Genomic DNA, 18,172 nt, shown 5'->3' with positions numbered 1-18,172 from the left:
TACTGAAGATTTGTTTGCTATCTCTTATCACTACATTGACAGATATAACACAGTTCTTATTGGTCAGAGATCAACAGTTTTAGGCAGGCATATTCTTTTTGGAAAATGAGTCACTGTCAATGACAGGCTGAATGTCCGTAATGTTATGAACTACCAGCAGGGGGAGCCATTAGACAACACAACGCAAACACCAACACTTAACATGTCACTGATCACATTGAGCAGATATAATACACCGGCATACACTGATCAGCCATAACATTAGCACCAATGCATATTATTGAGTAGGTCCCCCTTGTGCCACCACAACAGATCATGAGCCTTAGGTGCCCATGACCCTGTCACGGGTTCACTGGTTGTCATTTCTTGGACTACTTATGGTATGTGTTTGACCACTGCTTACTGGGAACACCCCACACAACCTGCCTGATGTTTTGGAGATGTTCTGACCCAGTTGTCTAGCCATCACAGTTTGGCCCTTCTCAGAGTGGCTCAGATTCTTAAGCTTGCTCAATTCTCCTGCTCTCAACACATCATCACCTTCAAGAACTGACTATTCACTCGCTGCCTAATATCTCCAGCCCTTGACAGACACCACTGTAGATGGTAGTCAATGTTTTTCACTTCACCTGGCAGTGGTACTAATGTTATGGCTAACTGGTGTATTTAAAGAGTTCGATGGGGTTCTCTGTAATAGAGTCACTCTAAAGTGACGTGTTTCTGAGCTTCATAAATAAGCTTTTTGGAAGTCTTACGGTGGTACACTGCTGACCCAAGGTACAGTGCTGTCCAGGCAACAGTTTTTGGAATTTAGAGAATGAATAAACAGTGGGCTAATGAGCGAGGAGTGTGTTTAAAAGAGCCTGAGTTCAGCTGTTTATTTCTATTAACCTGTCCACTCTTTAAACACTGTCGAGCTGATGTTTATGAAGCCATCTGAGCTGGCATGGCTTAAAGGACTAAACCACAAGCCTGAGAGAATACACCACCACACTGAGGCCTTCCTTTATACACACACTCAGAAAAGCTGAACTACTAGAAAGACAAATGCTTATAGTTGATGGTGACAATGTACAGTAATGTGCATGCACTGTTCCCCACAAAAGGATGTTGGATGATTACCACCCCACCTCATCCCCAACTTCTAGAGTCACCGCAAAAGTACTGGTTGGAGCACCATCCATCATTCCAGAGAGCGGTGCAGTCCCACTGCTCCACAGCGCAATGCTCAAGGGAAGCTTTATAAGCCCTCTAGTTCATGCCTGGCATTAGCCATGGTGCCAATAGGTCTATTCTATTGGGGTGTCCATAATCATTTGGACATATAGTGTGTAAGCCGCCAAATTTCCTGACTGTAAACCAGCCACTCAAATTAGAGCTAAATCATTCATTAGTGTATCACGAAAGGAAAATCAGCACGTCTCATTCTGAGGCAGCATAACAGGGTGGTGAATAGGCATTTAAGCATTTCTCACCCCAAATAAAGCCTGAATATTATAAAATACTGCATAAATGCATACTGCAGCTACTATAATAGATTGCACACCCTTAAAGCTTCACTTTACTGAACCACACAGACTTAAGAGACAATAAAATACAGACACGATTTCTTTTCGTAGTTTAATGTGCACGGCGTGATGTGTACAGTAAAAGCAGAGAAGAAGAATTCATGTAAAAAAAAAACAACAACAACAAATAGAGCCTCCTTCATGCCGAGAGGCTCATTCAAGCACGTATCGCTTTACCATCCTCCCAGACAGCAGGCTAGACAGAAAGATGACTGAGCTGAAGTGAGCTTGATGACAGTATCAAATAAAGGCACCCCTGTTTGCAGCAGTCTCTAGGGTCCGAGACTTCAGTTTGTTGCCAGTCTTTGCCAGTGTGTGAGTCCGACAGTGAAAGAATAAAGAAGCAAAATCTACGTCAGGTTTTTTTTTGTTTTTTTTTCTTTCCAGGCACTTGATTCAGCCTTTGGCACAAACGTATACACATAAACAAACAAACAAATGATGTCACAATGCACCTCAGCTGCTTTGTAAAATGTTACCAATGACAACGAGACAGACAACGAGGCAACGTACTTCATCTTTAGAGAGCCTAGAGAAAAAGGCTTTGGTGTTACTGTGCATTTATGCTAAAGCTCAGTCTTCACCGATGCTGAAAAAGGCCTCAGTTGGTCTTTAGCACGAGTGTGGTCAAGCTAAGAAGCGGCCGAGGGGTCCAAGCGGACGTTTCGGGTAGTTTCGTTGTGGGAGTGTTTTACCACGTAAAAAAGCTGTTTCACGTCGACTGGTTAAAGAGTTGCGTGTGACCCAAAGCCAGGTACAGTTTCTTTTGTTCGCTTATGCTGAGTTGACAAAAGTTTTCGGCAGGTTCACTGAGGTCAGCCCTTTTTTTAGCCTCGTGTTTGGACCGTGGTACAACAATGGCAGCATGCAGTGTCATGGGCAGTCTTGAAATCAGCAGGAACACGCCCACTTTATCAGTTTATAACAAAATAAAAAAGAACACAAAATGACTTTTGTCTAAAATTTAGGGACGTAACTGAAGTCGACACTCCACATAAGCAAAAGGTTTAGACTCTAGTATTGGATAAATGAACGAAAGCACGAATGAAGGAAGAGGGACAAAAAAACAAGAGAGCCAACAGATTCACAGCCTTGCTCCAGCAAGCCGAATAAAGCACTAGACAGGCTGCTTTGGTGCTCGTTTAGTGACAAACGCTAACAAATGAATGAAAAAAAACAACAACAACAACATATAACAGATGAATAACCCCACTAACATTTCATAGATCCTTTGCCCTGGTGGACAGACTCAAGCTGGAGGGAGAGCAAGACATTGGGCAGAGAGGGGTGACCGCTAACTGTAAGGCACCATAGAAACACGTGGTGAATGCCCCCACCCCCACCCCCACACCCCCCCCAAAAGCAAACTCTGTCTCTACTCTCCTCTGGTGAACCGCTTCAACATGAAGGTCACTCTTTATTCCCCTCCTTCTGAGTTTCCGTCCAGCCCCCGCCCCACCCTCGCCCGTTTCCTCCTTCACTTTCTCCGCTCCTACACCACCTTGGTGGTGCTGATGCGCACGCTGCTGAAGCATTTCCCGACGGCTTCGAAGAGCGGGTCGCAGAACGTGTGCACGCAGATGGAGTAGACCTGGCTCACGCAGTGGATCTCGATCAGGTAGCTCTTCAGGCACGGCACCACGGCCCAGATGTGCAGGAAGGAGAGGATGGCGAAGAATATGCCCCAGATCAGAGCCAGTGGGATGCCCACCAGTGCCGTCAGGAGCCGGTAGAACCAGTACTTGGTGACCGTGAAGGTGGTGTAGCTGGCCTTCCACACACCATCGAAGCTGTAGGTGCCCGCAGGCTCAGCAATCACGTCCTCAAAGTCCACCTGAGGGGAGATGAAGGCATGGGTTAAGGGCACATTGAGGCACACTGAGGCAGCTAACCACTGAGGCAGCTAATCGCTGTTTTCTAACTGAGACTAATCTTAGGCACAGCATTTTAAGATGGCACGATTTCAGTTTTTTCTTTTCCAATACTAATACCGATATCAAACCCCTTTTCACCCCTTCTAATGTCCACACATGTGCATTCAGCTATGTCGTTGCACCCGCTACTGACACAGATGTGCAAATGCACACACAAAAAAGCACTCTCTAGAGCAGATAAATGTAAACCTACTGGCACCACGCCTAATGCCAGGCATGGGCTCGAAGGGCATTGAGCTGTGGAGCAGTGGGACTGTGCTCTCTGGAATGATGGCTGGTGCTCCATCCAATACTTCTGGCATGAGTTAGAGAATTAAGGATGAGGTGAGGTGGTAGTGATCATCCTACATTCTGACCTCACTAACAGCTTGTGACTGTATGCAATCAAATCCTCACAGCAATGCTCCAAAATCTAGTAGTAGAGGGCCTTCTCCAACAAAAGCAGGATAAACTCAGGGGTATTTATTCTTTTTTTTTAAATACTCCTGATTTTGGATGAAACAACAAATGAACAGGTGTCCCAATACTTTTGTCTATATAGTGTATTACATAACATTATAACTGAATACAAAAGTAAATAAAACACTGCAGTTACAAACATCTGACCATCTGAGAAGTTTGTGGTTTGGAAAAGAATCACCCCTGTATCAGTTCCACACCCTGTTAGTGGATATTTCCAGCATACCGCCCATGTCTGCTCCACATTCCTTAGAGACAGCTCCCTTACACGATGCAGCGGCCTCCAGTGATATTACATCCTGACTCATGCACGGGGCACTATCTCCCTTGCACTGCACTTCATAAATCACATGCAAGTTCAACATGTGCCTGACATCAAGAACTAACATTTAGAGAAGGTCTCTGAGTACGATCCAGTAATAGCCAGCCAAGTTCGAGAGGTGAGCTGTAAATCCTCCCAGACTGGGTGCACCTCACAGGCCGTCCCATGTTCCTGTGCACCTGCTTCCACACATGCTCTGATGAAAACTGTGGTGCTACATGTAACCAAAGGAAAAAGCACACACTACTATTTCATCCTTCAGTTCCCTTAACTGTGTTTCGGGAGCCTGAGACAACACTCACAGATCACATAGCAATACTGTAAGTCAGTGGTTCGCAACCCTGGTAATAAAGAGACCCCCGGTCTTGCACATTTTAGTGATTTTCAGCACTAACACACCACCTTCAGATCAAGACGGGATGGTTAATGAGCTGCTTAGCTGGACTAGACTTTCTGTTGGGAATGTGCAGGGAAGGGGGTTCTCTGGGACCAGGGTTGGGAATCACTGCTCCAAGCAATCAAAACACATGCTGTTAGACTTAGCTTACATAGTTCAATATTCAACATGAAGATGTAAAGCTCTGTGGTATCTTTCCAGACTTTCCAGAACCTTTTCTGGAGACCACAGTTCACTAGTAATAGGGATTCACCACAGAAAGCCTTTGTGGATCTGAACTAGGCCCCACTGGTGTTTGGAAAACTGGCCCTCAGAATGCTGCGAGTATAAATGAATTGAAAGCACACAAAATGAAAGATGACAACACCCAATCATGTGAAACCACTGTGGCTAGACTGACTCGGTACAGCAGATGAAAACAATCTGGGTTCATGGCCATATATAAACGTCTTGTTTCTCCCCCCCATTCATTTCTCTGCAGTATATCCCGACTGGCTGGATGCATAGTTTCCATTACTTACGAACTTTGAGGCTCAAACGAAACTGCGTAACTACAATAAATGACGGCTATTTCATTCCGGGGTTTACAGGAGGACGATGATTGGGTCCAGTGTTCGGTTCCAAACTGATCATCATTATAGTTACACTTTTATAGTTATTATAATCAACAAATTACACAAAATGTCTTTTTCTTGGTCAAGGCTGACACCGGTGTAGCCAAGCCTAGAGGCTGTAATGCTATTCCAGAGCATGACTCAAGCTTCGAAAAGTTTGAGAGGTGTGATTCAAAACACATTCATTATCTGACTGTTGGAAACAGGGTGTCTATAAAGTGAAGGCTGAAAAAAGAGTGCATTGGATTCCATGCAAAATATATTAATTAATAAAATGTATTAAATCTGAAAGATTCCAAAATTGTGCTGATGTCATTTTATTTATGTAGAAGTAAATCAAGTAAATTTAATCATAGTGTGCCTGTGGTGACTGTGGCACGATACTACTCTTACTTTGCTGATACCGATACTGATATTAAAATTGTGAATGTTGGCCGATACTTTACCTGATATGATTATGCTTTTAAATTCTTTAAAGATTTATTCATATAAAGAATTATTATTTAGTAATAATCATAAAATACAACGCATGTTCCATGCAGTCCCAGTGAGGTTTTTTTTTATTATAGAGGGGTGAACACTCCATCAATGGTTCTTATAAAAATGCATATTAAGGGGGTCAATAATAAGCAGCGTGTGGAGGCGGAGCTTAGTGAGATGCAGGCAGTGTAGAAAGCAGCCAGTCAGGGGCTTTTCTACTTCCTATGGAGACCGGTGGGAGCATCAATATTCTGTAGGTCGCTGCCCACCACTCTGTAATAGTGGGAAATATTATTGTCAATTGAGGCGTTTTACAGTTTTACGAGTTACAGATACAGCTGAACTGAATTTTCAACCACGAGGGGGCTCTCTAGCCAGGTTTGGAGCAGCAAAAGTGATATTTATCGGCACAAAATGGATTTTGCTGGAAAAAAAATTAAATTGAAAATGTATGTAGATTAAAACTGGATTTGGAATTTATACACACTTTAAAATGAGCCATTTTTACCTGAAGCACTTCAGGTAACCTGGGACTCAAACATTAAGACTCACACACTGCTACCCCACAATAAGAGGCACACAGCTAACTACAGTGTAACTGTGTGTGATTTCAGGTTAGATTTGATACAGAATGCCAATCCGATACCAGCGATGCCCATATGCCATCTCTAACTGCAGTAAATGCAGAAGGCCAGATGAGCGCCCGAGCCTGTAGACTGCAGATTCTACACTTGCTGGAGTCTCTGGAGGAATCCTGCTCCAGTGTGCTATTAAAAGAATGCTCTTTTACGAGGGGAAAATGTTCTATTCCAAGGGAAAGCTGCTCATGGCTTTCAGCAGCGGTGGAGCTCTGATGTGGATAGCGGATTCAACTCCACCACCACTGGAATAAGGGCCAGATGCCTGGCCAGAGGAACACCCTATGTGTGTACGTGTGAGTGTGTGTGTGTGTGTGTGTAATATGATGGTGGAAATGTAGATGGGAATTCCCTGCTCTCTTCCCATACGCAAGACCACAAGATAATGCGCACATGTCTCTCAGCCTCCATTCAGTCCAATCCAGAACTGGGGAAAATCGCTTGCGTGTCTAATGCGCCTTGTGAATTCAATCAGTGGACAAATCATAAGAGCCATTCTGTTCTAAGGAGGTCGTCTGTGGAGAGAGTGAGTCAGAATCATGCAAGAGCAAGAGACTGGGCGCGAGAGGGAAAGGAGGACAAGGGGGCATCCCTGATTTAACGGGAGCTTTTTACTCCTATTCTCAAGTCACAGATCATCCCTGGAAACATCCAGCCACTCCTTAGCGACAGCAATCAGACACTTTGAATGCACTTGCAGAAATGTACACTTATCAAAGCGACCGCAGCAAAGGTTAAACCAGCATTTTCAACATCCAATACAGCCGAACTCAGCCGGACCCACTCTCAGAGCGCCTCCACGCCCTGGAAAATTTCTGTCAACAATGTTGGGAGCAAAAACTTTGCGCGAAAACAGGAAGCTTGAAATATTTCCTCTGTTCCAATGCGGAGCTGAAGTTCTGACAGCTCATCACCGGACAGGGGGGGTCGGTCAGAGCAGCGCACAGAAAGGCAAGACGGAGCTCATGCTGTGGTGGGCACTGGGTCACGAGGGGTGTTAGGTCAGGCTTGTGCCCCGCAAGCTGCTTTCACAGGCTTGTGGCATGGCTCGAAAACATTTCGCACCACAGCTACAGCTCCGGGTGGCACAGCCAACTGAAGCTGCAAATTGCTGATTTGTTAATTACACTGAAAAAGGGGCACGGAATGGAAATCTGCTTAGAATTTGCACGATTTAAGAGGGTCGAGGGGTTGCACATTAATAAAAACATGGTGCGAAAACAGAACGGCACCTTAATTGCAGTTGACAGGTCTTTATTTAAAAAACTAAATTATTTGCAACCAGTTGAGACATTTAAATCATGCCAATTCAAAGCACTATTTTTATACAGTAAACTTTTTTCTACTTAAGAAATGAGAAAACCCCCAAAATAGGAATGTTAAACTTCCCAATGCTCCCTCTAAGCAAGCCTCTGGGACTTTATGATCATAATTATGAATACAAAACTTCAATGGTGTCAAAAATAAAAGTGACAGCCATCAAAGCTGCCACATGCACGTGCTTTTATAGGCGTGTGTGTTTTTATAACAGAATTAAATCAGAAAAGAAACGACCTACCTTCACTACGTGGTCGTTCAAGTGCTTTGGATCCCGGTTGACCAGGTCTATCTCCTTGGTGTGGACGTCCTGCATGGTCTTCTCGTTGATACTGTCGTTGTCCATGCTTTTGTTGTTGGGTTTGTAAATGTTCCCCTGCTTCCTGATGAACGGCGAGTGAATGTACTCCTGCGAGAACAACAACAAAATGGAGAAAAGTTTCCAAATGAGAAGGGGGGAGAGCAAGGAGCGACTCAGCACGTTACCCCTGGCATGGGATGGTTTTAAATGGACAGAAGCGGAGCACCACACCCCTCTCTAAGCAGAGGCCCACGTCCGGCCACCAGGGGTCCTCAGCAAGCACTCTCAGCGCGTTAGTAGCATCTACAGTCAGCTCTGCGTGCAGATACAGTGTGGACTAGCCTAAAAGTCGTGCACTGACTGTGGAGCTAATTTGCTAGTAAGCTTTGAAGGCGCGTGAAGGTGCACTATGTAGGTGCACGGCTTATTATTATAATTATTATTTTTTAATAAATGCTAAGTACTGCAATAAGCAAAAATAATAAGCAAAATAAGCAAAAATGGCCATGCTAGAAGAGCAGAGCTGCACAGACTGCAGAAAAGTTTCACCCAGACGAGCAAGAGAGAGAAATCGAGCTGTTCAACAGCAGCCAAATAGATAACGCACGAGAAACTGGAACACAGCGCGCGAGAACGTGCCAGTGGTGGACAGAGAGGGGGGCGAATACGTAGCAGTGCATTAGGGGCATTATTCAGGGGAGGTGGGGGATATTTCGGTAAGACACGAGAGATAAACGTTGGGATTTTACTTTGCGCAAAAGCAAGTTGGACTAAGGTGGACAGAGGAGGCAAAAACACCTCTTGAAAAATTAAAAAAACAACAAGAAAAAAAATAATAATCACTTTCCAATTCCAAATCTGTTCAGATCACCTAAAACAGCTTCCTCAAAGAGGTTAGACCTTCAAAAAAATATTTATTAATGAATTATTAGTAATATACGATTATCAGTTGTAGTGAGTTAGGGTGCTGTTATGGCTGAGAGAAAGGAGCATGGCAGCCCTCACTCACCTCGGTTTCCCCGTCCTTCAGTCCTCCAGTCATGCTGTCTGAAGTGCAGTCAGATGTGTGTGTGTGTGTCGAAGCACAATGACTTTCCAGAGGAAGCGCTGTGGGAGGCGTTGGGACTGGGAGTCCTCTCTCTCACACACACACGCACACACACACACACGCACACACACACACACCTACAGGAGCTCCAACACTAGCACTAACAAAACCCTAATCTGCCTCAATTTAGCCCAACTCCATTACAGCAGCACAGCAGTACAGCAGTACAGCAGTACACCCTGCCCAGAGCTGCTAAATCCTCCTGGCTCCTGGCCTCCTGGTCTCCACCGAGCTGCTCACAGCACTACACCCGTGTCTCTCCGTCACCTGTGTTGGACAAGTGTGCACTGTGATGAGTGAAACCCTAACCCGCCATTAGCCTGCCACTCAAGCAGGGGTAGCAGTGGAGATACTGACGTGATTTTTCCCCAAAGAGGGGCATAATTGGTCTCTGTAGATGTTGAAGGAGCCCCTCACACGAAAGACCTCACTTTAGCCTGAAGGTCAATGTGAAGTTGGTTGCTCTCCGCAAACTCTCCAAAGTTTAGCTCAGGCTGAAACACTCACAGTCGGTGAGGATCGTTGAGGATATCTTCAACTAGGTTTCAATCTAGGTTTTTACAGAGTTTTAGTCTCCTTGTATTTTGATAGCTCCATGCTCCATAGGTATGAGCACTGTAAGTGTGGGTTGGTACCCCCAGGACAGGCCTTTAGTACCTGTAGTTAGGTATCATAATTGTTGCTTGCTATAGTTATATTTAGAAATCCTCATAACAGGTCCTTTCACATTTTCGAGCCCCGTCCTAAAAGAGCTGAAGGACCCGTTTTGAAAGGGACGCTCTACATTGGGATCATTGATGTAAGGAACCCTCTGGTCCTAATTTGTTTGGATAGCTCCATGTTCTCTCAGTAAAAGCTACTAAGCTGTACGGTTTTAGGTACAAACACTGTGAGTGGGTTGGTGCCCTCAAGATTGTACCTTCAGTACCTTCAGCTAGGGAGCATAATTGTTGCCTACCATAATTAGAAATTCTCATGACAGATCATTTTCGAGTTTGAGCCCTGTCGTAAGATACTTAAAAGACCACGTTTGTGTTGTTTCTTTTGTTTTTGTTGTACCTTAAGACACTTTTCAACCTGAGTGTCAGTCAGAGAACCCTTTGTTTGGTACTAGATAGCAGCCGTTTTGCTAAGTGTGCAGTGTTGCACTGTAGAGGGCACAGTTTGTACCTTGAGGTCAGGGGTGCTGCTAGGGATTTTTGAGCCCCATGCAAAGATATTACGCTGGGCCCCACAACTCTGACAAAATATTCACTCAATACATTTTTAGGGCCCCTTATAATCGTAGAACTTTCCCCCTTCCCACATTGCATCCCCGATATTGTTATTTCTAGGAAAGTACCTTTAATTCTGAAAGTGTGTAGAGTACCTACATATGTACCAATTATTAACAAGCTATTAACAATGTTTACAATCTGTTGAAACAGCCGATTTTCGACAGCGTAAGGGTTGAGGGGGTTCTTCAAAGGTAGTACCAGAAAGGCAATGGTTCTAAATGCTAAAAAAACATATGGATGAATTCATGAGGAAGAAAAAGCCTTGTTTATATATATATATTTAGAGACAGTTTAGAATGGCTGTACATAGAGTTCCACTATTGTTACAAGTCAAATAATTAGGTTATGGGTTATGATATAAAGGTTTGAGTTTTGGTCATGGTCAAGTTTAAGCTTAAGGAGAATTCTGATCAATCCAGCAGCTGTTAACGTAACTTAAAAGTGGGATGAGCATCTACACTCCTAAAAGTAGAGGTGCTACAAGTGATGCTGGAGAAGATGGAATATGGTTATGGAACCTACAGTGGTTCTTCTGTGGCATTGCTCAAAAAACCCTCTTGTAGCACCTTTATTATTTAGAGTGTACAGTGAGAAGCTTTCATTCTGTTGTTTTTATTATTAGATTCGCCTTCCTTTCCTCCTTTTTTTTCTTGGAGACACACCCCAACGAGAGACTGACATGATTTGTTCACTGGGGCTTTAGTGAGCCAGTATGCAAAGGCATGCAAAAAGACAGGCCTTTTGTTCAGATGAGTGTGTGTATGTGTGTGTGTGTGCGGACTTGTTCTCAACAATCATTACTGTGAGAGCCAGTATCAAGGAGAGAAAGATAGTAAAATTTCCATTGATGAGTTTACTCAGTGCACACATGAGTGCTGCTTAACTATGGAGAGTGTAAATGAGACTCAAATGAACGAGTGCTGTGTTCACTACCACTCCTCCTTAGGATATAGTACAGATGTTAGTGCTGCTTTATCAGCGGTGCAAGCTGAAATCATCCAAAGGGCCTGTATCCCACAATGTCCTTACAATTTCCTGCAGCTTGGCTGGGTTTATCCACCAAAAATGGACATGTTCATTTTTACTTTACCATTTTTCAACCATTATTCATCACTAAAATGAAATAAGCTTTTTTAAATTACTGTGCCATTCAGACGGATACATGTAGATGACCTCTGGCTGACCTGGGGTCTACCTCTTTCTAAGACCAGCCCAGGCTGAAATAATCTCTATAACTTCAGCCTGAATGGGCGAGGCTAAACTGCCATAGACTGAAAAGGTGGATAAAGGTAAAGTCAGTGTTTTTTGTGATCACAAAAACCATTTATTCTATATATGCCTGGGAGTGAACGCTATGCATTGAAAAGAGTGTCAAATTCAGTGTGCCGTGATGTGAGCCCCATAAAAAAGTATGTTTTTTATGTAGAGAAATTTTTATGAGAACAAAAAATGATTCACCCGCTGACCGAGCAGGCAGTAATCCATCTTCATCAATGTACTCTCTGCAATAAGTGTGAATACAGCTCTTTGTTGCGTAAGACCCAGCGTACACCAGTACGCAGCAAACCCCGGGCAGGTTCTGCGGCGTCTACATGGAACATTCCACTTTGTGCAAAATGCTAACTCCCCTTAGGCCAACAGCAACAGCTCTCGCCATGTCCCGTTCCTCAACAGATAACTGAGAGGTATGGTGCCCACAGCGAAATGAAGACTGGTGTGATTTATGGTTGCCCTTATTCCCCACTTTCCCATCAGTCACAGATACCAGAGCAAGAGACGACAAACAAGAGTATCACTTCAAAAAACGATCCTTTATTTGGCAATGTAACAGAGAGGCTTTTTGGCCCTGATCTTTCTTAGGTTTTCTCTTAATGAGCTCGGTTGCGCTCAGGATTTTTGCTACATTACATCACTCAGTAGGGAGGAGGAAGAAAAAAGAAACACCTGAACGCCTCATGTTCCACTGCACAAACAACCCTTCCATTTTCTCTGAGAGGCGACTTAAAAAAAAAAGAGTAGGCAGCACTTCAAATGCAGCTTTGCAAGGCAAGCGGTCTCAAAAACCGTGCAGGAATATATTACTCTCTAAAATCCATAATGATCCTTGATGTTTTAATGGAATGTTAACGTTGTGTGCAGAGCAATTTGTCATTCAGCCCTACGCCTAAAGGCTCGGACAGTACAGCAAAGCACAGCACAGCATATACACAAAATATCTCAAAAATACAATAGCAAATCACTCTATATTCTCGTAGTGTTAATTAAAAGCATAAATATTAATTTAAGCAGAAAATATAAACCAGCTACTCTCCAACGGGACGTAGCTTTGCTTTTCACGAGTTTGCTTCTTGTTATGCAGTAGCATCATTTCTTGTCGGGCCAAAAGTAAGCCTGCAAAAGAATGCAATAAGCTGCACCTCAGCATCTATGTACTACTACACACTCTGTTATGAACAGACAATATGGCCTCAATCGGTACATTCACATGTAAGCTCTCATATACAGTATAAAAGTTTAATTATACACACACATATATATTAAATAAACACGTTTTTTTTTTTTTACTACTGATATTATCAAACAGGAGTCACAAGTTTAGGGTGAAGAATGATGGAGTAGACAGAGCATGGAAATAAAAATCTCACTTTTTTTTTTCTTGCATTTTAAACCCTTCCTATTGTTCCAGACATGACATGCAGTCATCCCACTAGTAAGCCACTGCATATCCTCTATCCCAGACCAAAAACAAACTGTGGACAGTTGATTTCAAGGCACATGGAGTGAAGTTGATCTAGGTCTAGGGGTCCCATCCAAGCTCAGGCACTCATTTAGAAGAAAGCATGTCATACAGAACATCTGTGCAGTTAGAGGAATTGGTCTGAAAGTGTTGTGTTGAAGTGTTGAAGGAATACTTCAGTCTTTTTAAATGTAACATACGGTCGGTTAGCACTGACCATACACTGATGTGTTTCCCTGTACTTAGTAAAAAAAAGACCCACTGTCTCAAAGCCCCCAAAGCATTGATTGCCATTGATTTCTATGGGAAGTGTGTTTTGGCTCAAAGTAGGCTACAGAGAACCTATTGTCCATGGTATTCGACCGTATGCTACATTGGTTGTGGTACACAGAGATTAGGCCCGAAGTGCTGGAGTATTCCTTAAAAGTGTTTCAGTTTTGCACAGTCTTGACGTTAATGGAGGACAGGCTCTTGCCGATGCTGTGGAAGAAGGGCCCCACGAACATGTCCATTAGGCTGGCCCAGACCACCTGGATGGAGGGCAGGGCCATCATGCAGCTGTGCACCAGAGGCATCACTATCCTGCAAACACCAGAGAGAAACACATTGAGTTCATCACAGGGTAATCATACACTGTTGCACCTTAATTACATTAGTCAGGCTTTTGGGCATTTTCTTGTGTCCCTATAGTTGCGTCATCAGTGATTTTTTTGCGGCCACTGGACAGAAACGTTTCGACATCAATTTGAGGACTCTTTTTCTTCTTGGCATTTATTTTGAAGACTATTTTGTACTATAAAAGTAACTTTTTATGAGCCGTTTAAAAATACTTATCTGTGTCTATAACTCCTATATTTGACTTATAAAAATAGTGGAGCCCTTTATGGTATATATACTTAAAAGACAAATGTATTGGGACACCTGTCCATTCATTGTTTTTTCCAAAATAAAGATTATTAAAAAAGAGTTTATCCTGTTTTTGTTGGAGTAACTGTTTCTACTGTCCTGGAGGAAGGCTTTCTACTAGATTTTGGAGCATTGCACTTTGCAATGGATTTGATTGCACTCTGTGACAAGAGCCTGGATGATTACCACACCATCTCATCTCCAACTACCCAACTCATCCCAAACGCATTAGATGGAGCGCCATCATTCCAGAGAACACAACACAGTTCCACTGCTCCACAGCTCAATGCTGGGGGGCTTTATACCCCTCTAGGACATGCCTGGTATTAGGCATGATGCCAACAAGTTCATGTAATATGCTCCAGAGAGTCCTATTCTATTGCCAATACTTCTCTTCAGGGACTATATATATATATATATATATATATGTATGTATATATATATATATATATATATAGTATTCTACTTTGCCATGCTTGACTCTGCCACACTATCCCACACCATTAGTTGCATACCAATGATGTACTGGGATGGTCCTAATCAACTCATACAGTCATAAAACTCACCAGTCACCTCATGCAATTGTATCTACAATTCATTTACATTTATATGGCTATCATGTAAACAATACATATGGACCAATGCCATCTTGGCTGCCCGAATTCACATTGTGCCTGGGAATGTACTGCCTGATAACACATCAGAACATCGAAACTCTGGTAACGTGCAAATAGCTCCCCACCTATATATAGCTTTCCTACTTACATTACAGACTTTCTCAAACCCAGAAGTTCAGCATTTTAACAGAACCATCCGAACACACATTTCCGTATCTATGCACTTCCTAGCGCTGCTTTTAATCAGTCTGACAGGAAACTAACTGGTTTGCCAAGCTAAAAGCAGCTACATTCTCCGCACAGCAACACATCTACGGCTGTTTGTGCTGCCCGTCAGTAAATCAGCCCTCTCCTGTCGAAAGAAGTGGTTCTTGGCCATGCTGAGCGATAAAAGCCACCTGGCTTGCAAGCTACGACAATACTGGCCTCAAGGGTCCATGTAATCGCTATCCCAATGCTTTACTTCATATGAGCCATAAAATTACTGCTGAGGTTCAGTTCATCTCCAGAGCTATTCTCATCTCTCTGGTCCAGTGCATCAAGATTAGTGCATCAGTGGTGTTTAACAAACATTAGCTCGGGTTTGCAGCATTAAGCCTTCACAGCAGGTGTTTCCTGTACAGTCTGATGCCTTTTGGTGCCAACTCTCTCGATTGGCGGATGGCGGATTGTAGTAAAGTTGCTGCAGGGATGGAGCGTGAATGGAGAATGCTGACAGACGTGCTTTAAAGCTTAACTAATATATTTCATACTGATGGCTTTCGGCAGACGTTCTTAATCAGAGTGACTTACAATTAAATCAAGTTACAGAAGTAGGTGAATGTAGAGTCTGGAGGTTTACCAAACCACTACCTTATACCAACCCTATTTGTTTTGTGTGGGGGCTATATGAGCAGACCAGATCACATCAGACAACAACCATTAAAAGCTCAAAATATGTTTTATTGCTTGGCTGCTGGGTCCTATAGGTTCAGAATATTTGCATAGGCTTGTCTGTACACTATACACAGTGGCAACTGGTAATCCAAAACTCCTGCAGAACTGCACGAGTGTTTTTTTGTGTGTAAATGTGAAGAGGTTGTGAAGTCAAGAACTTGACTAGAATGCTAGCAATCTGGCAGGAGCTGTGTGAAGCTTTTTTCCACTGTTAGCAGAACCCTGCATTCCAGCACCCTGTACAAAGTGTTTCACTTTTGGACACACATTTTGTGCAACTGCACACTAAAACATAAGCACCTTGTTTCCTGGTGTATGCTTACATCCACAGCCACTGTAAAAAAGAGCTAAATGTGGAAACCTGATGGAAAACTCAGATAAGGTAATTGCCTAATTAATTTCATGGTATATTTATATATATATACATAGAGAAACAATGACGTAGCACATGAAATGTGATTGTGTTTTTCCTCTGCTTTCCTATTTTCCAATGTTTTTCTCTTTGTTTTTTCCTTCTGTCCAGTGCCAGTCCTTATCTATGCGGCTACCAGCCAAAGCAAATATGCTGCAAATGGGTCTGCGGAAAATGTGCCCCAAAGCCAAAAATCTTTAACCAACAAGAAGCCTTTTCGTACCAAATATGTACACAGCTGAGGAGGCCGAAGACTATTCCAGCCACGAAGGCCATGGGGATGGCGAGGAGCGTGGTGAGGAGCCGGTAGAGGACATATTTGAGCAGCTCAAAAACAGCATGGCTCCATATCCACACTGAGTCAAAGCTGTGAGTAGAGCTCGGCTCTGCAATGATGTCTTCAAATTCAACCTGTAGAGATGAACAGACGAAAGTCAGACATCGTGTAATGTAAGGGTTCCGGCTTCGGGAACAACTGCACTACGTATGTAATGAACTATTCCAATTACAGTCTTAGCCTGGATTGCAAAGAACATGATGGCAAAATGACGATTTTATTTTTAATAGGAAATGCAAAGAAATACTGCATGTCGGAATTTATTCATATCCTGAAATTACTATTACATTTTTAACTATTTAAAAATATATATATTTTTACATTTATTAATTGATGCATTTATTATTGGATTAATTGAGCCCACATCTGCTAAGCTGCCCAATCCCCCAGGGTGTAATATAATGTATAATGGTAATACAGGTACTTAAGTAATCCACTACCATAATACAGGCTACTACTAAAGATCTGTCATTATATAATTAGCATGCATAGCTAATTAGCTTAGCTAATATAACAAGCTCAACTAATTAGTTATTTTTTTTATATTATCAAATCACCTTATACTCTCGATATGGGTTTGTGGGTGTTATTATTATTTTGCATTTACATATATTTAATAAAATAGAAAAAAGAAAGCGTGAAAGATGAAACTAGCACATTTTACCCAATAAAATTGTGACAAACCCCGCCTCCTTCGCGATGATTGGCTTCTACGGAAGCAGTTCGGAACTTTTAGCCAATCGTGGCGCAGGAAGTGGGGCTCGACGGAATACAGGTGGTTAAAAACAAGAGAGAGACCCATACTAGAAGCAGGTACTTGAAATTATTATAATTTGTGTATTATATATATAAAAAACACTTAACGGACTAAACCCGTGTCTGTGAGAGTTTATAGCTTAATATTTGTATCTAATGTGCTTTAAATCATTCAACTTCAGACAAAGCAGAGTGTTTTAAAACCGAAAATAAAGCAAAGCAAAGTCTGAACACTCGCACCAACAAAACAATGGCTGTGCCAGCATGCAACTTTCAACAGTGGTGATATTTAGCACTGCGTCCCACCTTAACACTTAATGCGTAATAACATCAGGTTCAGTTCATGGCACTTTGGACTAGAAGGTGCCTTACCTTCAAATGAGCGTTAATGTCCCGAGGGTCCCGGTCCCGGACCGGGTCCGTTGTGTACAGCTTCTCTTTCTTTGAGAGGATGGGTTCAATCGACCTGTTGAACAGGTCCTCGTCCATTATAACGCTCGTTTCTGCCTTTTCTTTTTCGAGCCCCATTTTCACTTTCCAGGGCAGAGCGCGCAAAGAGTTCTACGCCGTGCACGCGGACAGTCCCTCCACGCCCATGGCCATGGCAACGGCCCGCCCAATGGCCACGCCCACCCCCCCTCACAGCCTCATAGGCAAGAAGCGGTCAGTGCCTCCGTCCATGTGCTAATAATATCAGGTACACATCAGAGTGGGACACCCAGGGCTCTGTTTGAGGAGAGAGCAAGGGGATGCCATCACTTTCCAGCAGGGACAAAAATAAAATCAATCAGGTTTAATATTGATTGGTGATCACTTTGATCTCTATGACATTTATTTATTTATACACTCAAAACAGGGTTAGTAGAATGAGTCCAATGGATTTTGGAGCGTTTATACTGGCCCATAGACAATCTGACAGACAAACAGCCAGATTCAATTTATGCACATTGATCAATTATGCAACATAAGTGATGATATACAAATATGCCATTATGATTAATATTAATGCATTATCAGTTTCAAAGTCAAATGAATGCCTTAATGCATTTGAGAGCA

At 42.9% G+C, this 18,172-nt stretch overlaps 2 protein-coding genes across 3 annotated transcripts; both read right to left on the bottom strand.

The window, feature by feature from the left end:
* Positions 1–1,606: 1,606 nt before the first annotated feature.
* Positions 1,607–9,143, bottom strand: cav1 (caveolin 1). Its single transcript, XM_072663654.1, has 3 exons — positions 9,040–9,143; positions 7,971–8,138; positions 1,607–3,402 (listed from the first exon to the last, which is right to left on the bottom strand). Exons 1-3 carry the CDS (start codon positions 9,070–9,072, stop codon positions 3,061–3,063), a joined length of 543 nt encoding a protein of 180 aa, XP_072519755.1. The 5' UTR covers positions 9,073–9,143; the 3' UTR covers positions 1,607–3,060.
* A 3,064-nt stretch (positions 9,144–12,207) lies between these two features.
* cav2 (caveolin 2) lies at positions 12,208–17,700 on the bottom strand. 2 transcript variants are annotated; one of them, XM_072664051.1, is made up of 3 exons: positions 17,489–17,700; positions 16,247–16,434; positions 12,208–13,734 (listed from the first exon to the last, which is right to left on the bottom strand). In XM_072664051.1, the coding sequence occupies exons 1-3, from the start codon at positions 17,642–17,644 to the stop codon at positions 13,584–13,586; spliced, it is 495 nt and encodes a 164-aa protein (XP_072520152.1). In that variant the 5' UTR covers positions 17,645–17,700; the 3' UTR covers positions 12,208–13,583. The 2 variants fall into 2 exon arrangements, with proteins under 2 accessions (XP_072520152.1, XP_072520153.1); XM_072664052.1 differs by lacking the exon at positions 17,489–17,700 and adding an exon at positions 17,025–17,467.
* Positions 17,701–18,172: the final 472 nt, after the last annotated feature.

The sequence above is a fragment of the Salminus brasiliensis genome, chromosome 19 (genome assembly GCF_030463535.1).
Source record: "Salminus brasiliensis chromosome 19, fSalBra1.hap2, whole genome shotgun sequence".
In the NCBI taxonomy this organism is placed as follows: Eukaryota; Metazoa; Chordata; class Actinopteri; order Characiformes; family Bryconidae; genus Salminus; species Salminus brasiliensis.
This window is presented reverse-complemented; position numbering and strand designations above follow the sequence as displayed.